Source organism: Thalassophryne amazonica, chromosome 12 (genome assembly GCF_902500255.1).
Source record: "Thalassophryne amazonica chromosome 12, fThaAma1.1, whole genome shotgun sequence".
NCBI lineage: Eukaryota > Metazoa > Chordata > Actinopteri > Batrachoidiformes > Batrachoididae > Thalassophryne > Thalassophryne amazonica.
In genome coordinates this window covers 67,578,176-67,597,205 of record NC_047114.1, presented here as the reverse complement: position 1 = coordinate 67,597,205, position 19,030 = coordinate 67,578,176, and the positions used below count along the sequence as shown (strand labels likewise).

The following is a 19,030-nucleotide window of genomic DNA, read 5'->3' as shown; positions in this document are numbered from 1 at the left end:
TTATCTGTCATCCGGAGCCTTATGCGGGAGATGTCGAGGCTTGTGCTTCGTTTTTGATGCAATGTTCTTTGGTTTTTGCTCAGCGACCGGCTTCCTTCTCTTCTGATGGGAGCCGTGTTTCATATGTGACAAATTTGCTCCGAGGTGACGCCTTAGCTTGGGTCACAGCGTTGTGGAGTAACGACTCGCCATTGTTAGTTCCGACTGGTTTTTGATCATCCAGTGAAAACGAATACCGTTGCTCAACGGTTACTGAATCTTAGGCAGGGGAGGCGGAGTGCGGCGGAGTATTCCGTGGACTTTCGGATTTTTTCTGCCCGGTCAGGTTGGAATGCCGCAGCTTTGCGGGGCGTGTTTGTGGACGGGTTAAATGAGTCATTAAAGGACGAGCTGGCGGTCCGTGACGAACCAAACGATTTAGATGAGCTAATATCGTTGGTAATTCGTCAGGATGATCGGATGAGGGAGCGTGGACGCGAGAGAGGACGCCCATCAGAGCGGGGTTTTTCGTCTCGGGGCTTTCCCCGACACAGGTCTGGGCCACCTCTTCTTCGCCCCACTGAGGCTCCCCCGACGGGACCTCTGGCTCCTCCTGTCGACGAGCCCATGCAGCTCGGTCGAGCAGAGATTTCTGTATTGCCCCGACTATTAGACGTCAAAAAGAATAATGGTGACGTGACTCCAAGTGTTCTGGGACCGGCAATATAATACACATATATACAAAAAAAAAACCCAGCACGGGTAATTGGTTTTTTTTTCTTCTTCTCTCTTTTTTTTTTCTATTTTTGGTTGGTGTTTGTAGGTTTGTCTGGAGGGGGAGGAGTGGCTGTTCGGCGGTTGGATGTCCGCCTGGACTCTTGTCCTTATTGCTTTTTTATGTGTTTTTAGGTATTTTCTGTTTGGGCTTGTTGGGTCGTTTTCTTTTGTTGTTTTTTATTTCTCTACATTCCTAACCCCGGCCTCACTTGCCCCAAGACCGTTTGTCTTGTGGGTGGTGGGGTGGTGCAGGTTGGTCACTGAGTATTCTCGGAAGACCTCTGCACCTAGGGGGGGGGGGGGGGGGGGGGGTGTTACAGGCGTTTTTTTTTTTTGTTTTGGTTAGGGCCCGGTTCCACTCCAGCCTCGGCGTGCCTTTGTACCGTTTGTCATTGGTGTTGCCGGGGTATGGTGCTGCGGGGACTTACCTCAGTCGGAGGGGTGGCCCGATCTGTTGCCGTTTGCCATTTCGGTGGTTCCACCCCTCCCGAGGGGCTGGGGTATGGTCGAGTTGAGGCACCGGACGTTTTTCCGGTTCTCCGCTGCGCCTTGGGGTTGGAGCCGGGCTAGTTTTTTTCTGTTCCCTTCTCCGGCTTAGTATTGTGAGCGGTTCGCTGCTATTGAGCTGCCGAAGGGCTCTGGGTGGGACCTAGGGTCTTTCGGGGTGCCGGGGAGGGTAACGGGGTTTAGAGTCGTTTTACCACCCCCGGGGTTGTTTTTGGTAGTCCTCCGGGGGTTGATTTTTGCTTTTGTTTTGTTTCCTTCCGGGTTCCGCCTCCAGGGTTGATGGGACGGTCCTCTGGGGGGGAATCGGCTTGGGGCTAACTGGCCGAGTGTGCCTGGGTCTGGGGTTCTGGGGTTGTGGGGGGGGCGCCTCCTGGGGTTGATGGTACGGTCCCCTGGGGGGTGCCGTTTTACTCTATGTACACCTGGGGACCTGTGTGGGATCTTGGTTCTGGCTGTTCCTCCTGGAACGGGCGATGAAGGCCTTCTGGGGGGGGTTGGTCTTTGCGGGTCATTCTGGGAGGGTTGTTTGTTATTTTTCTTTCGTGTATTTCTGTTTATATTGTGTTTGTGGGACTATGTTGGGTTTTGGTGTTTGGGATGATTTTTTTTCTTCCCGGGGTTTGATGGGACGGTCCCCTGGGGAGGTTGTTGGGTGGGTTTTGTGTTTTTTTTGTGTGTTGGATTGTTGGGGTTTGTTTTGGGGCTTTTGTTGACTCCAGCTGGCCTTCCAGCTGCGGTGCCTGTCCTGTTGTCTGTGGTGGACCTCGGGAGCGTGGTGCTGTCTGCTTCCTGGTATGGACCCTGGAGAGAGGTGCTGTTCTCGGTCCTGGTCTGGTCGGTCGCCGGGGGGCTTCCCGTTGATGGGGGGGTACTGTTGTGTGTTGGGGGGTGTGGCTGGAGGTTTTGGTGTTGTTTTATTTTCTTTGCTCCTCAGGTAGCATGTGTTTTGTGAAAGAAATTGCTATAACTGCTAACGTACCTCACATCTTCTGTGCTTCAACAGAGAGTCAGTTTGTCGTGTCCACCTGGGGGGTGTCTGTTTGATGGTAGTGAGTCCAGGAGCACCGGACTTCTCTCCCCATGAACACTGGAGAGCGTGCCAGCAGTCACTCCTCTTGAAGGACATTGGGTTGGGGTTTTTTGTATAATTTATTTAGGCACAGGTGAAAAATAAATTGTTTTTTGTTGAAGGAACCGCTTTCTGGTTATTTTTAGTGCTGGGTCCTGTCTGACGCAGGTTCGCTCCTCAATCTGCGTCGACACATAACACTTCCCAGATAATTGTCATATATTCCAGTGAGATAATGAGTATATCTCATCTAAATCAATTCTAAAATTTACCAGTAATAAAATTATAAAGATAACTGAAGTTTGAAGAGTGGCCGTAATAAATATTTAAGAAACTTAAAGTTTATGAGCAACTTCACCTGTTATCACCCAAGCATATTGTAAACATTGACACACTGGAGTTTCATGCAGAAGAGTTCAGAAAGATACGACTGGTTCCTCGTGTTTTTGAAGAAAAAGTTTAAGTTGAGCAAAATTAAATTCAAGAAAAGTCATTTAAACCCCAAATTGGCTGTCACAGTGTTTGTGCTGGTTGGTGATAAATTTTCTATCAATCGACTAAAAAATTCATTAATTAATTTGGACAGTGATGCCAGCATTTGAGTGTTTCTGGTAGTTATACATCCTTCAGTGAGGTTAGTACAGCTAGGTCGCATGGCTGATGCGCCACGTCTGACACGTAGGTTCTTCTCGCTCTCCATTAAACATGCGCTGAACAAGCATTTTCATCTCTTTTTATCACGACAGCCGTGGCGGCGGCCTCGAAGCTTGCCTGTGTGTACGTGAGCGTGCCAAACCTGCAGCAATGATGATACGTCTAAGTCCTCCCCACTCTCCCGCTGCAAATGAATTTCTGATCTGTGTTTTATCACCTTGTAATCTCCGATATCTTTGGACGTTATTGCTTTATAAAGCGGCTGTGCAGCTGGTGTGCGCTTCTCCATATGGCTGGGGAGGCTTTTTAAGTGCCTCAGTGTTCCTGTAATAGAAGGAGCTCGAGCGCCTCAAACTCAAAATTTCCTTTTTTATCGGACTCCTCATTAAAGCAGAACCTCGTGCACTCTGTTGGAGAATTCTCCAAGAAACCCAGTGCAGCTTGAACGCACACACTTCTGCAGTTGGATAACAACGCTGTTCCTCCGCAGTATTGCAACGCTTTTTCCTCACGGGAATATTTTCGTGCACTGCAGCTGTGATCCGCTTCACTTCTGTTTGCTTACTTTTGTGTGCAGTTTGCAGCTTTCCACCAGTCACGTGTGCTTTTCTTTTTTTCATTTACCTGCCCTTCTGCTTGACCTGACATCCGTCCGTTAGCCTCTAGTGTGACTGAGACAGGAGATCAGTCTATGTTTGGGGCAGCAAAAACTGTTTGTGCTTCTGCCAGTCCACCCCTTCTTTCTTTATCTCTCTCTGTCTTTCACTAACAGCCCATCAGAGGCACCAGATGAAAACAGAGAATGGAGGAATCGTAAAAGCAGGAAGCTTCCCTTTTTTCATTTTACAGCACTGTAAAGTCGACTCTTCCAAACCAAGCCTCGCATTCCTTTTTTTTTAATGAAGCATACAATTTTTTGATTAAATCTTAAAGGCTTGTTGAAACAAAAAAGAAAAAAAAGGAAGGGTTTTCTGAAGTAGCCAGTGTTCTGCGTTCTTCACTCTTTAACCCACAGAGAGAGCTTCTGATTATTAGCGTTTTAAATTAACTACCTTTTGCTGCATAGATATTGGAAGAAAAACTTCTGTCTAATCAGTGAACTCAGTAAAAACTTAGAGGTATTTTCCCGAATTTTCATCCTGGGCTTTAAGTTTTATCATGTAACTGCCACACATGGATGGTTTATTTTAGGGAGGTGATGATCTAGTGGTTACGTGTTGGGTTTAAGACTAGAGGACCCTCAGTTCAAACCCCAGCCAAACCACATAATCACTAAGGGCTCTTAGTCAATGTCCTTAATCCTTGAGTTGCTCCCAGTTTGTACTGAGCACTTTGTTTGGCAGCAATCTGACATCACTGTGTGAATGGGCAAATGTGAAGCATCATTGTAAAGCCCTTTGAGCTTCAGATTCAGATGGAAAAGCGACCTTTCACGCAAGACAAATATAATATAAATCACTCAGACATTGATTTGTAACGCAAACACCCTCACACAAGAGGCTTATTATTTTGCTTAAAATCGGAACAAGCCGCTTATCCATATGTGACTTGTAATGACTTAGTAGAAACCAACGCCATAAAGCGGACATAATATAGCGAACCCACCTTCGACAATATGCTTTATGATTGACGTCAACACACTCTGACACAATTATGACACAGCAGGTCCACGACACACCCCAACACATTTATCTTGTAGACGTGTGGTAATCGGCTTAGAAAAAAGTTCAAAAATTTTGGAAGAGAGTTACGACAGATTGTGCTGCGGTGCCCAAAAGGCCAGGTTTTTAGTCGTCTGCACAAATCCAATAGGGATGTGGAGGTTGTTGTGTTGTAGCCGCTTTTGTAGCTACATGTGCGTATTACGATGGGGTGGCAGATGAAGAGGCTTGACAGAGACGGAGACAAGAAAGCAGAGAAGTATCAGCAAGTGCAGGTGAGAGAATGGATGAAAGACGGGGTATTATGATCCACATTCGACAATATACAAGATGATCTCCGCTCTGTGAGTAGATTTATTTTATGAGCACCTTCAGCAAACTGAAGCAGCATTGTTCCATCATGAACTGCAAGCAAGACAAACAGCTATGACACTGAAATTGGTCAGTGGGTTGTGTGACTATGTCTCAATTGCCTACCCGCCGTGCGATCTGGGTTGTAATCCAACTTACACCAATGTGTTGGCCAATTTTTTTATTTATTTATTTTTTTTCTGCCCCAGTTGTGTTGACCATGACCTTATCGTTGGTTTGTTGGGAAGACAAACTCACTGCCCAGAGACACCAAGGACAATTTGTGTCAGGAAACACCTCGTAATGACTGTCATATTTCTGATATTTTCTTAAGACAAGCAGCTCACTGGATAATCAGTCATGTTAAAAGTTTCTTTACATTTTTGTTTACCTCCATAGGGACCCTTTCCATAATACCAGACACCTCTAAATGGACTGCATTTATATTGCGCTTTTCCATCTGCATCAATCGCTCAAAGCGCTTTACACATCAATGCCTCACAGTCACCATGCTGCCATGCAAGACGCCCACTACACACCGGGAGCAACTAGGGGATTAAGGACCTTGCTCAAGGGTCCTTTGTGAGTTTCCGGTCAGGCTGGGATTTGAACCGAAGATCCTCTGGTCTCAAGCCCAAACCTTAACCACTAGACCATCACCACCTCGAATCATACTTTCACCTATTCATTGGTGATAAGAAGCAATGTATATTATGTTTTGCGGCTTGCTCTGTATAATTACATATCGGCGGTCATCAGAAATCTGATTGCTCTTGTTTTAACCTAATTTGGTCTCTTTTGGCCTCCATAAAATACAATAGCTTACTATGCAGTTGGAAAGTTAAATATTGCCACTTTCACTCTCATTCAGACAGATTTGTGGAAAACATTTCTTGCACATGCCGCAATAGTAAAATATGAGTAGACCGCTCAGAGTGTTGATTGCTAAGAATTTTTAAATATGACTATAAAACTGTAAAAAGGTAAAGTCTTCTTTAATTATCCAAAATGCCCAAATGGTATGTGCATGTTTATTGTGACTGTGTTTATGATGAAGAGCACAGTGCTTAAACTTCTAATTTAGCTGAGTGCTATTCTCCACTGCTCATACAGCCACAGCAGATTGCATAAATTGAACCTTCATCTCATTTTTCAGCGACACTCAAGCCCTGACAGCCATATACAGCACACTCAGGCAAATAGAGGCAGGTGGAGAAACTGTAAGATCCCATTAAATTTATGAACCCTCTCTCTCTCTGGAGAGCAGCAGTGCCACAGCTTCCCACCCCATCAGTAAGCCAGCTAAAATATTAGATATTTATCATGGTTATTATAGTCGGTAAATCCTTCTGGATAGCGCACAGAGAACCCTCAGCTGTGTATTCTTTTGGGATAGGAAAGTAAATGGATGAGGTTATTGCCTGGACTTTGCTATAGTGATATCAGCCACAAAAATCTGTCCTCCACCACAACCTTTTGAATTTAGGGTCACTACACACTTTGTCGACTGTTGCTTGGAGGAGTCGTGCACCGGCTCACACTGCGCAGCATGTGTATGTGTATGATCCTGTAGAATTAACTACAATACCACCAGTTGCCATTTACTGTCATCTCTGATTAAAAAATAAAATAATACAAAAAAAAAAATCAGCATTTGATTGTATTAAAAATTAAGTATAGTTACTTGCTTTCTTGCTTATTGGTATGAGACTTTCCACAAACAAATTGCTATCGGCATTATATATTTTATATGAAATATATATGAAAACTTTTATTTTACCGCATTTTTAAAAATTTTGTTTTATGTACATTGTTGTATCGACTTTTAATTGTGAAGTTTATGTTGATCAGTGCTTTAATTTATGGAATATGCTATATAAATATATTTATTATTATTATCATTATTATTCCTTTCTTTTCCACTGTCGCCTGTGTGCTTGCTCTAGAGGTTGCTAAGGATAGACCTTACTTCTGTGAAGCACCTTGAGGCAACTTTGTTTTGATTTGGCACTATATAAACTAAATAAATTAAGTTAGATTGAATTGAAGTTATTATTATTATTACTGCAGAGTAATAAACCATGCAGGAAAGTACTCTGGCTGTTGAAAATGGTGTATTTTTTTTTTTATTTTGATTTCATTTATATAGCACCAAATCACAACAAAGTTGCCTCAAGGCGCTTCACACAAGTAAGGTCTAACCTTACCAACCCCCAGAGCAAGCACACAGGCGACAGTGGTTAATGAAAACTCCCTCTGAGGAAGAAACCTCAAGCAGACCAGACTCAAAGGGGTGATCCTCTGCTTGGGCCATGCTACTGACACAAATTACAAAACAATTCACAAAATGAATATACAGGGAATGTTGCCAGTGCACAGGACAGGATGGTTTCAGAAACAGACATGACACCCATCTCTGGATGGAGCTGCACCTCAAACAGAGAGAGAAATACAAAAAAAAAAAAAAAAAAAAAAAAACAGAATCAGGGATCAGAAAGACAATAAACAGTATAATTTGTCAGCATTAAGCAACAAGAAGAACAAAATAAATACTAAGGTGATTGTCATTACATATTTTGTACAGGAGAGGGCATTGTTTACAATGTTTGAAAGCATGGCTGGTAACCCCATCACCCTTTGGTCACATTAGGTACAAGAGACAGAGGCAAAGCGAGCAGCTGCCATTCATTTACAGAGTGGTCACCTGCAGCTAGTCCGACATGGTGACTGCCAATCCGAGTGAAGGCAGTGTGATGTACATTGGTTGGTTATTTGTTGTATTTATAGTCATTTATAACAAAGTTCATTTTTAAAATGTAAAACATCAAGCCTTAATTACATTTCTTTGTCATAAGGGTTTGATCATAAAATGCTAGGAATCAATGACATTTTCAATGTGTATATCAGCAGATTTATTGCTGTTGTAAAATATTTACTCGCTAATATCAGGATTGTACTGGCCTTCCAACAAATCCATATCAGTTGTGCTCTAATGCACACTAATACTTATTATCATCAGGAATTATCATGACTGTGCACTCAATAATACTGTAAGTGTGAGGCAGAAGAGAGCAGAAGGAGTGTGTTTGTCACTGGGAGAAGCAGAGTGACACACGCTGAGCTTTTAATGCAAAGACAGTCAGACATCCAAAGGATCTTTTCCATTTTATGGATATTTTTTCTTGTTTTTGTTCTATAATCTTTTTCCATACTTGGCCTTTTACAGTTACACCAGCAACTGGAAAAGGACAAGGGGACATCCATGTTTCACCTGGCTGTGACAGACATATGACTTGTGTCAAGATGTGTGGATGGATCTGCCTGGCTGGAAAGACATAGTATGGAAGACATCATTTCACCATGGGTGGGAGTGTGCATGGGGGGAGGGGGGCAACTTCATATAACAATGATAATTTAATAACAGTATATGGTAGTATAGGTATAGTTTCCCTCTGGGAAACAGATTAGCTGATTATTTTATTATATTTTTGGGGCATTTTTTTAAAGGCACACAGACGGGCTGAGCTGGAAAGGATGTGCAGCAGGTTAGGGTGATAAAGGATGCAGGTGGAAATATGTTGACAAGCAAGTAGAATGTGTTATAAACCAATCTGATTTAATACAACCCCTTACATATCTCAAGATGAAGAATGAAAATCAGTAAGAAATAGAGTGGATGGACTGCATTTATGTATCAGAAGCTCAAAGTGCTTTATAATGATGCCTCACATTCACCCTCTCACACACACTGATGTCAGGGTGCTGACATGCCAGTCACTCACTACACACTGGGAGCAACTCAGGGATTAAGGACCTTGCCCAAGGGCCCTTAGTGATTGTCTGGTCTTGCTGGGGTTTAAACCAAGGATCCTCTGATCTTAAACCCAACGCTTAACCACTAGACTTCCCGAAGAGTGGAAGATGTTCTTTTTACTGCTTCATGCTAAAGTTTGATGAATGCTCTCGATGGTTATTGTGTGGGTAATTGTTTATGAAACTGAAGTATGTTGCCTTATACATACGTAAGTAGGGCCTGCATTGTCATTATACTTACATGGATATATAGACTGAAAGTAGTCCTCTGCATTCAGCCTCACCCTAATTACAGTGAAGCTGAGGACACACTACAACATTTTTTGCTACATTTTACATTAGCAGTGAGCCATTTGTTGTCCATGAATGTTTACCCTAGAGACTAGTGATCTTGTGAGAGTTTGCGTCAAACTCTTGCAGACACCACACCCTTGCAAGAGTTTGATGCGTCCTGTTGGTTTGATAAATCATGTGGTCTGTATGAAAAAAATAAATAAATTTGCCCTCCTTTTGTCAAGGCCAGAGAAAATGGCAGACTCCAACAAGCATGTTTTTGATGGTGGGAAGGAAACCCATGAATTCATGATGGAGAATATACAAGCTCCACACAGGAAGAAACTGGACACCGGTGGAACTGAACCCCAGACCTTCTTGCTGTAAAGAAGAGTATCCTATTCTCTGGCTTACTACATACAGTCCAGCATTGGGGTTTCCAATGGGTTCAAATTGCTGCTGTCAGAATATTGACAAGAAGCTCAACAACATTTGTCTCTGTGAGGTCTGATTTTAAGGTTGTGCTACTAATTTATAAAATTATTCATGGGTAGCACCTCTCTGCCTAGCTGAACTAGATGCACCCTACGTAATTGCCCATGCTTTGCATTCTCAGGACTACTTTGTGTCTCTAAGGTTAAAAATGAGTTTGCAGGCCATAGGCCCTTCTTTTACCATGCAATTGTCTTGTGGAATGATTGCCCTGCAGAGATAAAAAGGTCAGATTATGTACAGACATTCAAATCCAGAATAAAGACTCATCTATTCTCGCTCTCATATGACTATACCGGTGTAACATGAAATTATGTTTCCTTTCCTTTTAATTCATATTATTAGCAGCAGAAAAGGTGTCAGCCTCAATACATCTACATTCTGGGTCTGTTAGTGAAGCACAGGGCTAGCTGCAGGTGATCACTTTACTAATCTGTATGCTTCCCTGTTGATTTACTGCTAGTGAATTTTCGGTCGACCGATTCTGGTCTTTTTCTCTCTGTCCATGGCACTGACAAGACCTGTAATGAATGCTGGCCCTGCATCCCAGGGCATTGGACTGACCCCAGGAAGCCCTTACCTATCCAACACCTACCTATTCACCCTTGTAGAGGCACAGAGAGTAAAGACCCAAGATGGACTGCATTTTAATTTCAATGAAGGACTCTGTGTTTGTTGCTCTTCTGTTTTTTTGTTTTGTTTTGTTTTGTTTTTTAATAATTAAATTTGCCACACAGTGTAATGTGGTAAGAGTAATGTGCAGAGCTGAAATAACTACAGGGGCATATAGTTGATCAGCCACAGCATGAAGTTATGGGAAGAATAATGAGATGCTGATGGGAGCGATGAAGAGCTTTGAGCAACAATATGGTTTCTTGCAGGGAATGAGCACCACAGCTGCAGTATTTGCTCTGAGAATACTGATGGAGAAGTACAGAGAAAGCCAGAAGGGGTTACTTGTGTGTTTGTGGATTTCAGGAAAGCTTATGTACTGTGCCAAGAGAAGAGTAGTGGTATTGCATGAGGTACTCAGGAGTACCAGAGAAAAGTATGAGGGTGGTGTAGGATATGTATGAGGGCAGCATCACAGCAGTGAAATGTGCTGAAAAAAATGACAGATGGGTTCAAGGTGGAGATGGGATTACAACAAGGATTAGCCTTGGTCTCTAATTTGTTTGAAACAGAGATGAACATCTTGAAGGTGGAGTCCACCTGGGGTCTCCATGGACTATGATGCTTACAGGTGACATTGGTATCTGTGTTGAGAATAGACAGCATGTTTTTACAACCTTGTGCAGGTGGAGGTACGGAGAGAAGGAGAATGGCGTAACACTAGGAACAACATTGAGTCCATGTACGTTAATGAGAGTGAAGAAGATGATTTGCGCCTCAGTGTGGGTGAAGTGATTCATCTTGTGATCACAATGTCATTAATAATACACGGTAGACAATGCATTAATTAAAGGAGGATTCAATTGCACATATTTTTGGTGCATCTCTCTACTACTATAAGCAACAGGCTTGTTCTTATGTCCCACAGCAGCCTGTACTCAAAGTTCTTGAAATGGAGCAATATCCCCACCTGATGGACATTTACCATTAATGCAGGTGCAATTGAATTTTGCCAAGGGCTCGAGTATGTGCATATTAATGAGAATAACATGATTTCTTTTCTCAACACAGTAACTCATAAATGATGAATGGATACATTTGATAATTACACCATGTCTATACGAGATCTATTAGAAAAGTATCCGACCTTATTATTTTTTCAAAAACCATATGGATTTGAATCACGTGTGATTGTGTCAGACAAGCTTGAACCCTCTTGCGCATGCGTGAGTTTTTCCACGCCTGTCGGTTGCGTCATTCGCCTGTGAGCAGGCTTTGAGTGAAGAGTGATCCAGCCCCCTCGGCGGAATTTCATTGTCAGGAAATGGCGGAATGATTTGGGCTTTTTTTCCATCAGAATTTTTTCAGAAACTGTTAGAGACTGGCAGCTGGAAACCATTCAAAAAATGTATCTGGCTTTCGGTGAAAATTTTACGGGCTTCACAGAGAACAAGGACCGTTACGACAGCTTTAAGGACGGCTTTAAGGGCGCTCGGTGCGCCGCGCTCCATGCCGCCATCAAGAGCCACAAACGACCAGATCATTTCTAAACGGCTGGCTCTGTGGATCCAAGACCGTCGTGTGCACTTTCTCTGGTTATCACAAGAGCTGGACATCAGCCATTTTCCGGCATATTTCACTTTTAACAAGAGATTTTGTCATGGAAAGCCGAGCGGAGGCTTCGCGCGTCACGACCGATTTGCTGATGGAGCGAGACAAAGGAACACCTCCATTTTGGTCTCACAGGACGGCTTTGAGATAGCGTTCAGACAGCTGTCGGTGGTTTTTCCATTGAGTGATTATCCGAGAAATTGTGGATGTGCCTGGACATGCCAGAACATGTCCCGTGAGGCTTCATCACGGCGTTGCTGTGCGCCATGCGCAGAATTCCGCCGCACGTCTGTCTCAATGTGCTGAAAAAGTGCTGATGTCCACATCTTTTCACAATTCCTGTGCTAGTCAGACGACGTCCCGGATAAAACACAGCGTCCAGTTTGGAAATGAACGGCACATTCCACTGTTACAGGAGTTTTTGTCATGGAAAGAGGATTGGAGGCTTTGCGCGTCACAGCGGTGCCGCATGGCGCACAGCAACGCCGTGATGAAGCCTCGCGGGACATGTTCTGGCATGTCCAGGCACAGCCACAATTTCTCGGATAATCACTCGATGGAAAAATCACCGACAGCTGTCTGAACGCCATCTCAAAGCCGTCCTGTGAGACCAAAACGGAGGTGTTCCTTTGTCTCGCTCCATCAGCAAATCGGTCATGACGCGCGAAGCCTCCGCTCGGCTTTCCATGACAAAATCTCTTGTTAAAAGTGAAATCTGCCGGAAAATGATTCATGTCCAGCTCTTGTGATAACCAGAGAAAGTGCACACGATGGTCTCGGATCCACAGAGCCATCCGTTTAGAAATGATCCGGTGGTTTGTGGCTCTCGACGTCGGCACGGAGCGCGGCGTGCTGAGCGTCCTTAAAGCTGTAGTAGCAGTCCTTATTCTCTGTGAAGCCTGTAAAATTTTCACCGAAACCCAGATAAATTTTCTAATGGTTTCCAGCTGCCAGTCTGTAACATTTTCTGAAAAAATTCTGATGGAAAAAAAGCCCAAATCATTCCGCCATTTCCTGACAATGAAAATTCGCCGAGGGGGTGGACCACTCCTCACTCAAAGCCTGCTCACAGGCGAATGACGCAACCGACAGGCGTGGAAAAACTCACGCATGCGCACGAGGGTTCAAGCTTGTCTGACACAATCACACGTGATTCAAATCCATATAGTTTTTGAAAAAATAAAAAGGTCCGTTTCTTTTCTAATAGACCTCGTAAATACAACCTTTATGAAATAAATTGGCAAATGTCATGTTTTTGATGTGTATGTTTGCAGATAAATGAGGATGAAGTGATTTCTATTTGTAACACGATACCCATTTAAAAAATTCTTGGTTGACACTGGATACTTGCACCGTAGGTAAATGAGCTGATTAGACTTTAGGGCTAATTCCATGATTTTTTCGCATAAGTATGTTTGATAAGAGACATTTTAATTGCATTTGTAGCTATCAGGCTGGATGGTCAGGAATTGCTGGACACAAATGCATGGCTCAAACAAACAGCTCTGTTATTAAAAGGCTTTACTGGTGAGGATTGCAGAGGTCGATACGCGAGTAGGCAGTCAAAGACAAACAGCAGTACAAAAATCATCAGACAAAAAGGCGTGGTTGTTGCAACAGGCTGGAGGTCAGGAACACACAAGGAGGCAGGCAGGACTATGGAAGGTACAGAGCTGGAATGAAGGCACAAGGCACAACAAACTGGCAAAGAGCTAACACACCCAGTGAGCTTATATAACCCCAGGTGATGATCAGCAAATCAGGAACAGGTGTTTATGGAAAGCACCAGAACAAAGGCATAGCCAGAGAGAGGGAAACACCCATCACCATGAACCAAGAGACAGACAAGAGAAACAGAGACAGAGAGCCCCAAGCAGAAAAACCCAACAAGAGAATAAACAAACAAAAACCAATGAATTAAGAAAAATAACAAACAGATCAGAGAAAAGAAACAAAAACAGGTAACTAAACAAACTCAAACCCTGACAATAGCATGTACATGTATGCTAATTAGCTTGCTAATTTCTGAGATATATATATATATATATATATATATATATATATATATATATATTATATATATATATATATATATATTTTTTTTTTTTTATCAAAACTGAGAAGATGAATTTACCTGCATCTCCTTTTCTTTTTCTCCCTCCCAATCTTTTCCTGGCGTTCTTTACCCATTCTCACAGCATGCCCTCCAGGTACATTTAAATCAACCCAGGGTCCAGGTCTGTGTCTGCAGTGCCCCGCTAACAGCCGGTCCGCAACAGAAGCTGCCACCATCTGCATGTGCCGCAACGGTTACTACCGTGGTGACGCAGATCTGCCCGACGAGCCTTGTACCAGTGAGTATGCCACCACATTCGCAGACGTATTTTGCTCTGTCTCACTCCTGCATGTACTAACACCTAAATGAGCACGTATTCACTGCTCTCGCTGTCTTTTCAGCATAGCCATAATAACCACATTGTTGGAGCACAGTGATGGCTCCATCATAACACATCCTTTTCTGTTTCCCCTCTGTTATCTCGCTTCTTTAGTCTTTCTTCCTTGCTGTTGCTCTTTCCTTCTGTTTGTTATCATACCCTGAAGTCCTAATTACTCAGGCAGATGCTGCGAAGCTTCGATTCTGTCCCACTGTTATCCACTGGCGATCCAATAAGGCCTCTCGCAGCATCCATAGACTTAATATGACGCAAGAGAAATATGCTAAGCTTTCCTTCAACTCATGCTACAGGAGAAGAGAAATGCCGGACCCCAAAAACTTTGTTACCTCTCTCTTTTAGCTGCCATTGGGGAGTCATAATTGGAGGCTTTCTTCACAACAGCAGACCTGGGATCATTATCCGTGTGGTTATGTATCCATTTAGTACAAATTTATTCACATAGACGTGGTTAATTGGCTTTGGAAATGGACCACACGCCTTTCCTGATCACTTACTGGCTGTGTAGCATTGCCTTCATAAATAAAATTTGCATTGAACATACAGTCTGGTCCAGTAGTAGCTTGGTAGTGATGTAATATTTGTAATTTTGCTTCTGCACAACACTACATTGGAAAGGAAACGAAACCATCAAAATGTTATTGTAAATTGTCGAGGGGTTTAATAAAAATGCTGCATTAACCACTGTGAAATTACGGCCATTTGTATATGCAGCGCTTCCATTTTCAGAGCCCATTAGTAATTGAACAAAGTATATATAAGGACTACTTTTATTACAAATCATCAATTTAAAGGTATGTTTTCCATTGACAAGTCAGGGGATGGACACATCAGTTGTCCCAAGTCACTGAATTTGGACTTGGACTTACCCCTCTGCTGTCCCAAGGCATTTTTTGGACAGTTCATTCGCCTGGCATAAATGTTTTATTATTGCTGTTAAAAGCTCACCCTGTATCCCACAATCAACTAGTATGTCTCTTTTTTTTTCAGGACAACCTGTACTTTCAGAAAACGTATGCTATAGTGGTGTTTTATAAGTGTAATAAAGGTTTACAATCAGAAATAAGAAAGGAAAAACAAAAGCAGAAAATAATTTTCACACACATTTATTCAAAACACACAGCAAACTATAATAAACAATTATTTTGACACTTTATAAAGTTAGTTTTGGGTCTTGTAGAACAGAATGTACAAAATAAATGTTCTAACAATAAACACAAATGCACAGTTTGAACAATATACACAAAATGGTCTATGCATTTTGTTTGTCTTTCTGCTCAAAGCAATTTCTGTCTGCTATTACACAAAGGCTTACAACACAAACTTTTTACTTCCTTGGAGTTTGACTCTCTCTTGGAATGTGTTCCTGCACTGTAAACAGCCTCTCTTCACAGTTTGAGGCCCTGTTAACACCCCTCTCCCCCCTCATTCATATGTATAAATGGCACTTTACGAATGAGAGCGAGAGAGGCTTATTCAGCAGTTTTCCTGACCAAGTGGTGAATCATTTCTCCCAGTGACACTCTTTGGTTGACCACGTGAGGTTGTATGAGGCCTTCTTATGCTGATCACCTTCATTCGTATGCGCAACGCTACACTTTTATGCATGGAACCAGCAGTCAGGGGGCTCTTCAAACAGCATTCACATGCCAGAGAGTAACACATTTCTTCTACAAACAATCTTTGGGATACCATGTGAGACTGCTCTGCCATACTATTGGATATTGGAAATCCATGTGACAGTGAACCAATTCCGATTGGACACTCACATTGCATGCATCATCACACAGCTTCTATGAGGAGTACAAAGATGGTGGATGGCTGGCTCGAAAGTCCACGAAGTTAACTTTTCAGCAAAAAAAGTAAGTTTCTATCTCATATCATTAAAAAGTTATTTATAATTTAATAAAACTTGGTCTCAGCTGTCGTATACGACGGCGTCGGCCCCAGAGGGTTAATTTAGATAAGTCATTAAGAAATGCAAACAATTTGATAAATCTGTCTGGAGTAGACAGTTCTCAAAAACTAACTGTCCGTGTAAGAAGGAGAGTAGTGAGGAAAGCCACCATGTGACCAAGACAAACTCTGAATGAGTTACAGGCTTCTATGGCTATGATAGAGGAAGCTGTGCAGAGTGCAACATTTGTAAAGTCAAATGCATATTTGATTGCTTTAAAGTGTTCATCCATTCATTTGCTGACTTGTCAAAACAAAACTGGCTGTAAAAATGATGATTTGGTTTAAAAACATATTCCTTGTACTGAGATTGTCCAATTACTTGTGAAGTTTGAAATTTTGTTGACTATGCATACAAGTCAAGTGTGGGACCATGTGCTGGTGCCACGCATCATCATATCCACCATTCTACAGCATTGTCTAAGGTCCTGGATGGGAACCACCCAGGCAGACAACCGATCCAACCTCATTTCTCAAAGGTAATATGTTGTAGCCAGGTGAAATGTAGGTGTTCCCCTTGGCTGGTGTCCTGGATCCTGAGAATATTTCATGTTCATTTATAATGCAAGTGATAATCCTCATCTGAGTCTCCCTATGCAACTCTTTGATGGAATGTCATTCCAGCAGGAGACCTTGTACCAAAGACATTCAGTTTTCCCTTTAGGTCACTGGTTAGTATTCAAGTCCGACAACCAGACACTAATACAGGAAACACCAGGACCTTAAAGAGTTGGACCTTCATTCTCTAACAATGATATTGGCATTGCCAAACACCTTTTTCCAACAAGCTCAAAACTCTATGAAGTCTTCCCAGGTGTTTCCCAATCTCAAAAGATGAGGAATGAGACATAAATGTCCAGGAAGTCACCGAAAGCCTGGTTCTTTGTCTTTATCCAGGACAACTGACACTCCTATTACTCACCCAGCTTTTCAGGCGTCCTCGTCATGGTATCTATTGACTGCATCTTAAATTCTGAAAACTGTTAATGCAATGTTTTTGTTAAACCCCTTGAATTAAAGCTAAAACTCTGCACTCAAAGCACATCTTGATTGTTTTCTTCAGCATCATTTTGGTGGCAAGATTACACAAATTGTGTCACTGTTCAAATAACCCTGGACCAGAATGTACCTCTGCAGTCGTGTTTCCATTTTAGGGCTGTGGTGAAGAGCTTTAAAACTTCAGAGAAATCCCAGTGCATCGTGGCCGTCTGTCTCGCTGTCTGAATGCTTCCCATATGGACCTATCCACACCTCCAGGCTTTGGATCCTCTCAGTGGATGGCACCCCTCTTTCACCCTAAGCTTTTTTTTCTTTTTTGCCTTCACATGTATACAGTACAACTCTCTAGTGAATTTGTGAATGCTCAATCAATTTTCGCATCTGCCTGTACCTGGAGGCTTTGATTCCCCCCCCGTTCTCTCTCTCTCGCTCGCTCTCTCTCGTTCAGGCAATCTCCACAGCACCTTCCCAGTGGAGCTCCTTCAACACATCCCTCCGGTCGGTTTTCACTCTAAAAATGCAGCCCCAGTTTCTTTCTATTTTCAACTACCCATCTTTCTTTCATTTCTTCTTCTACACTTTGTCCCCTTGTGCTTCTTGTAACTTCACTCCTCTGTACATATTAACGTTAACGCAAGTGGATTTTGATGAGTTACACACGAATTTGTGTTTCAACCTTGTCTTTTTGTTGTTGTTGTTGTTGTTTGTGTGCTTTATTGCGATGCAGCTTGGATACTTTGTTGAACTGGATTTAATAGGAAACAAAATATTTATTGTGATAAAGGGTACACCCACTCTTGCAAAGATGGTTTTAGCTCCAAAATGTGCATTTTAAAAAAAGCTTCTACTGAGAATATGCCTGCTTTGACATCTTTAAATGAACTTTGGTTCATCTTCAATTTTCTTACATCAGTTCATTCAAAGACATCTCTGAAGGTTGGGTTTTGCGGTGGTGCCTGACTGCGATGCTTGCAGTGCCATAGATCTCAGCAGGGGTGAGTAGGATTCGTGTGGGGGTGGTTGAGGAGGGCACAGAGATTACTAGAGGAAGAATCTTTGTAACAACACAGATCCTGATAAGAACCCTGCTGCAGGAGCTTAAAGGGAAACGTTGACATTTTTTTAGCCCGGGGCCTACTTTTTAGATGTTTTTGGGTTCAACTTTTCACTTGGGACAAAACATTTTTAATCTGTGCTATACGAGGGCTGTCCATAAAGTATAGGTCCTTTTTATTTTTTTCAAAAACTATATGGATTTCATTCATATGTTTTTACTTCAGTCATGCTTGAACCCTCGTGCGCATGCGTGAGTTTTTCCATGCATGTCGGTGACGTCATTCGCCTGTGAGCACTCCTTGTGGGAGGAGTCGTCCAGCCCCTCGTCGGAATTCCTTTGTCTGAGAAGTTGCTGAGAGACTGGCGCTTTGTTTGATCAAATTTTTTTCTAAACCTGTGAGACACATCGAAGTGGACACGGTTCGAAAAATTAAGCTGGTTTTCAGTGAAAATTTTAACGGCTGATGAGAGATTTTGAGGTGATACTGTCGCTTTAAGGACTTCCCACGGTGCGAGACGTCGCTCAGCGCTCCCAGGCGCCGTCGTCAGCCTGTTTCAAGCTGAAAACCTCCACATTTCAGGCTCTATTGATCCAGGACGTCGTGAGAGAACAGAGAAGTTTCAGAAGAAGTCGGTTTCAGCATTTTATCCGGATATTCCACTGTTAAAGGAGATTTTTTTAATGAAAGATGTGCGGACGGGTCCGCGCGTCGGGACGCAGCCAGCGCGGTGCGGCGGCACAGGAAAAACACCTCCGTGTTGATAAC

General features: G+C 42.8%; 1 protein-coding gene across 2 annotated transcripts in view; it reads left to right on the top strand.

Moving 5' to 3' along the window:
* Positions 1 to 19,030, top strand: part of LOC117521852 (ephrin type-B receptor 1-B) — a 667,735-nt gene that overhangs the window by 360,371 nt on the left and 288,334 nt on the right. For both annotated transcript variants that reach the window (XM_034183208.1, XM_034183207.1), the window contains exon 4: positions 13,998 to 14,153. In XM_034183208.1, the coding sequence (XP_034039099.1) occupies positions 13,998 to 14,153 (156 nt within the window). The remainder of the gene's footprint in view (positions 1 to 13,997; positions 14,154 to 19,030) is intronic.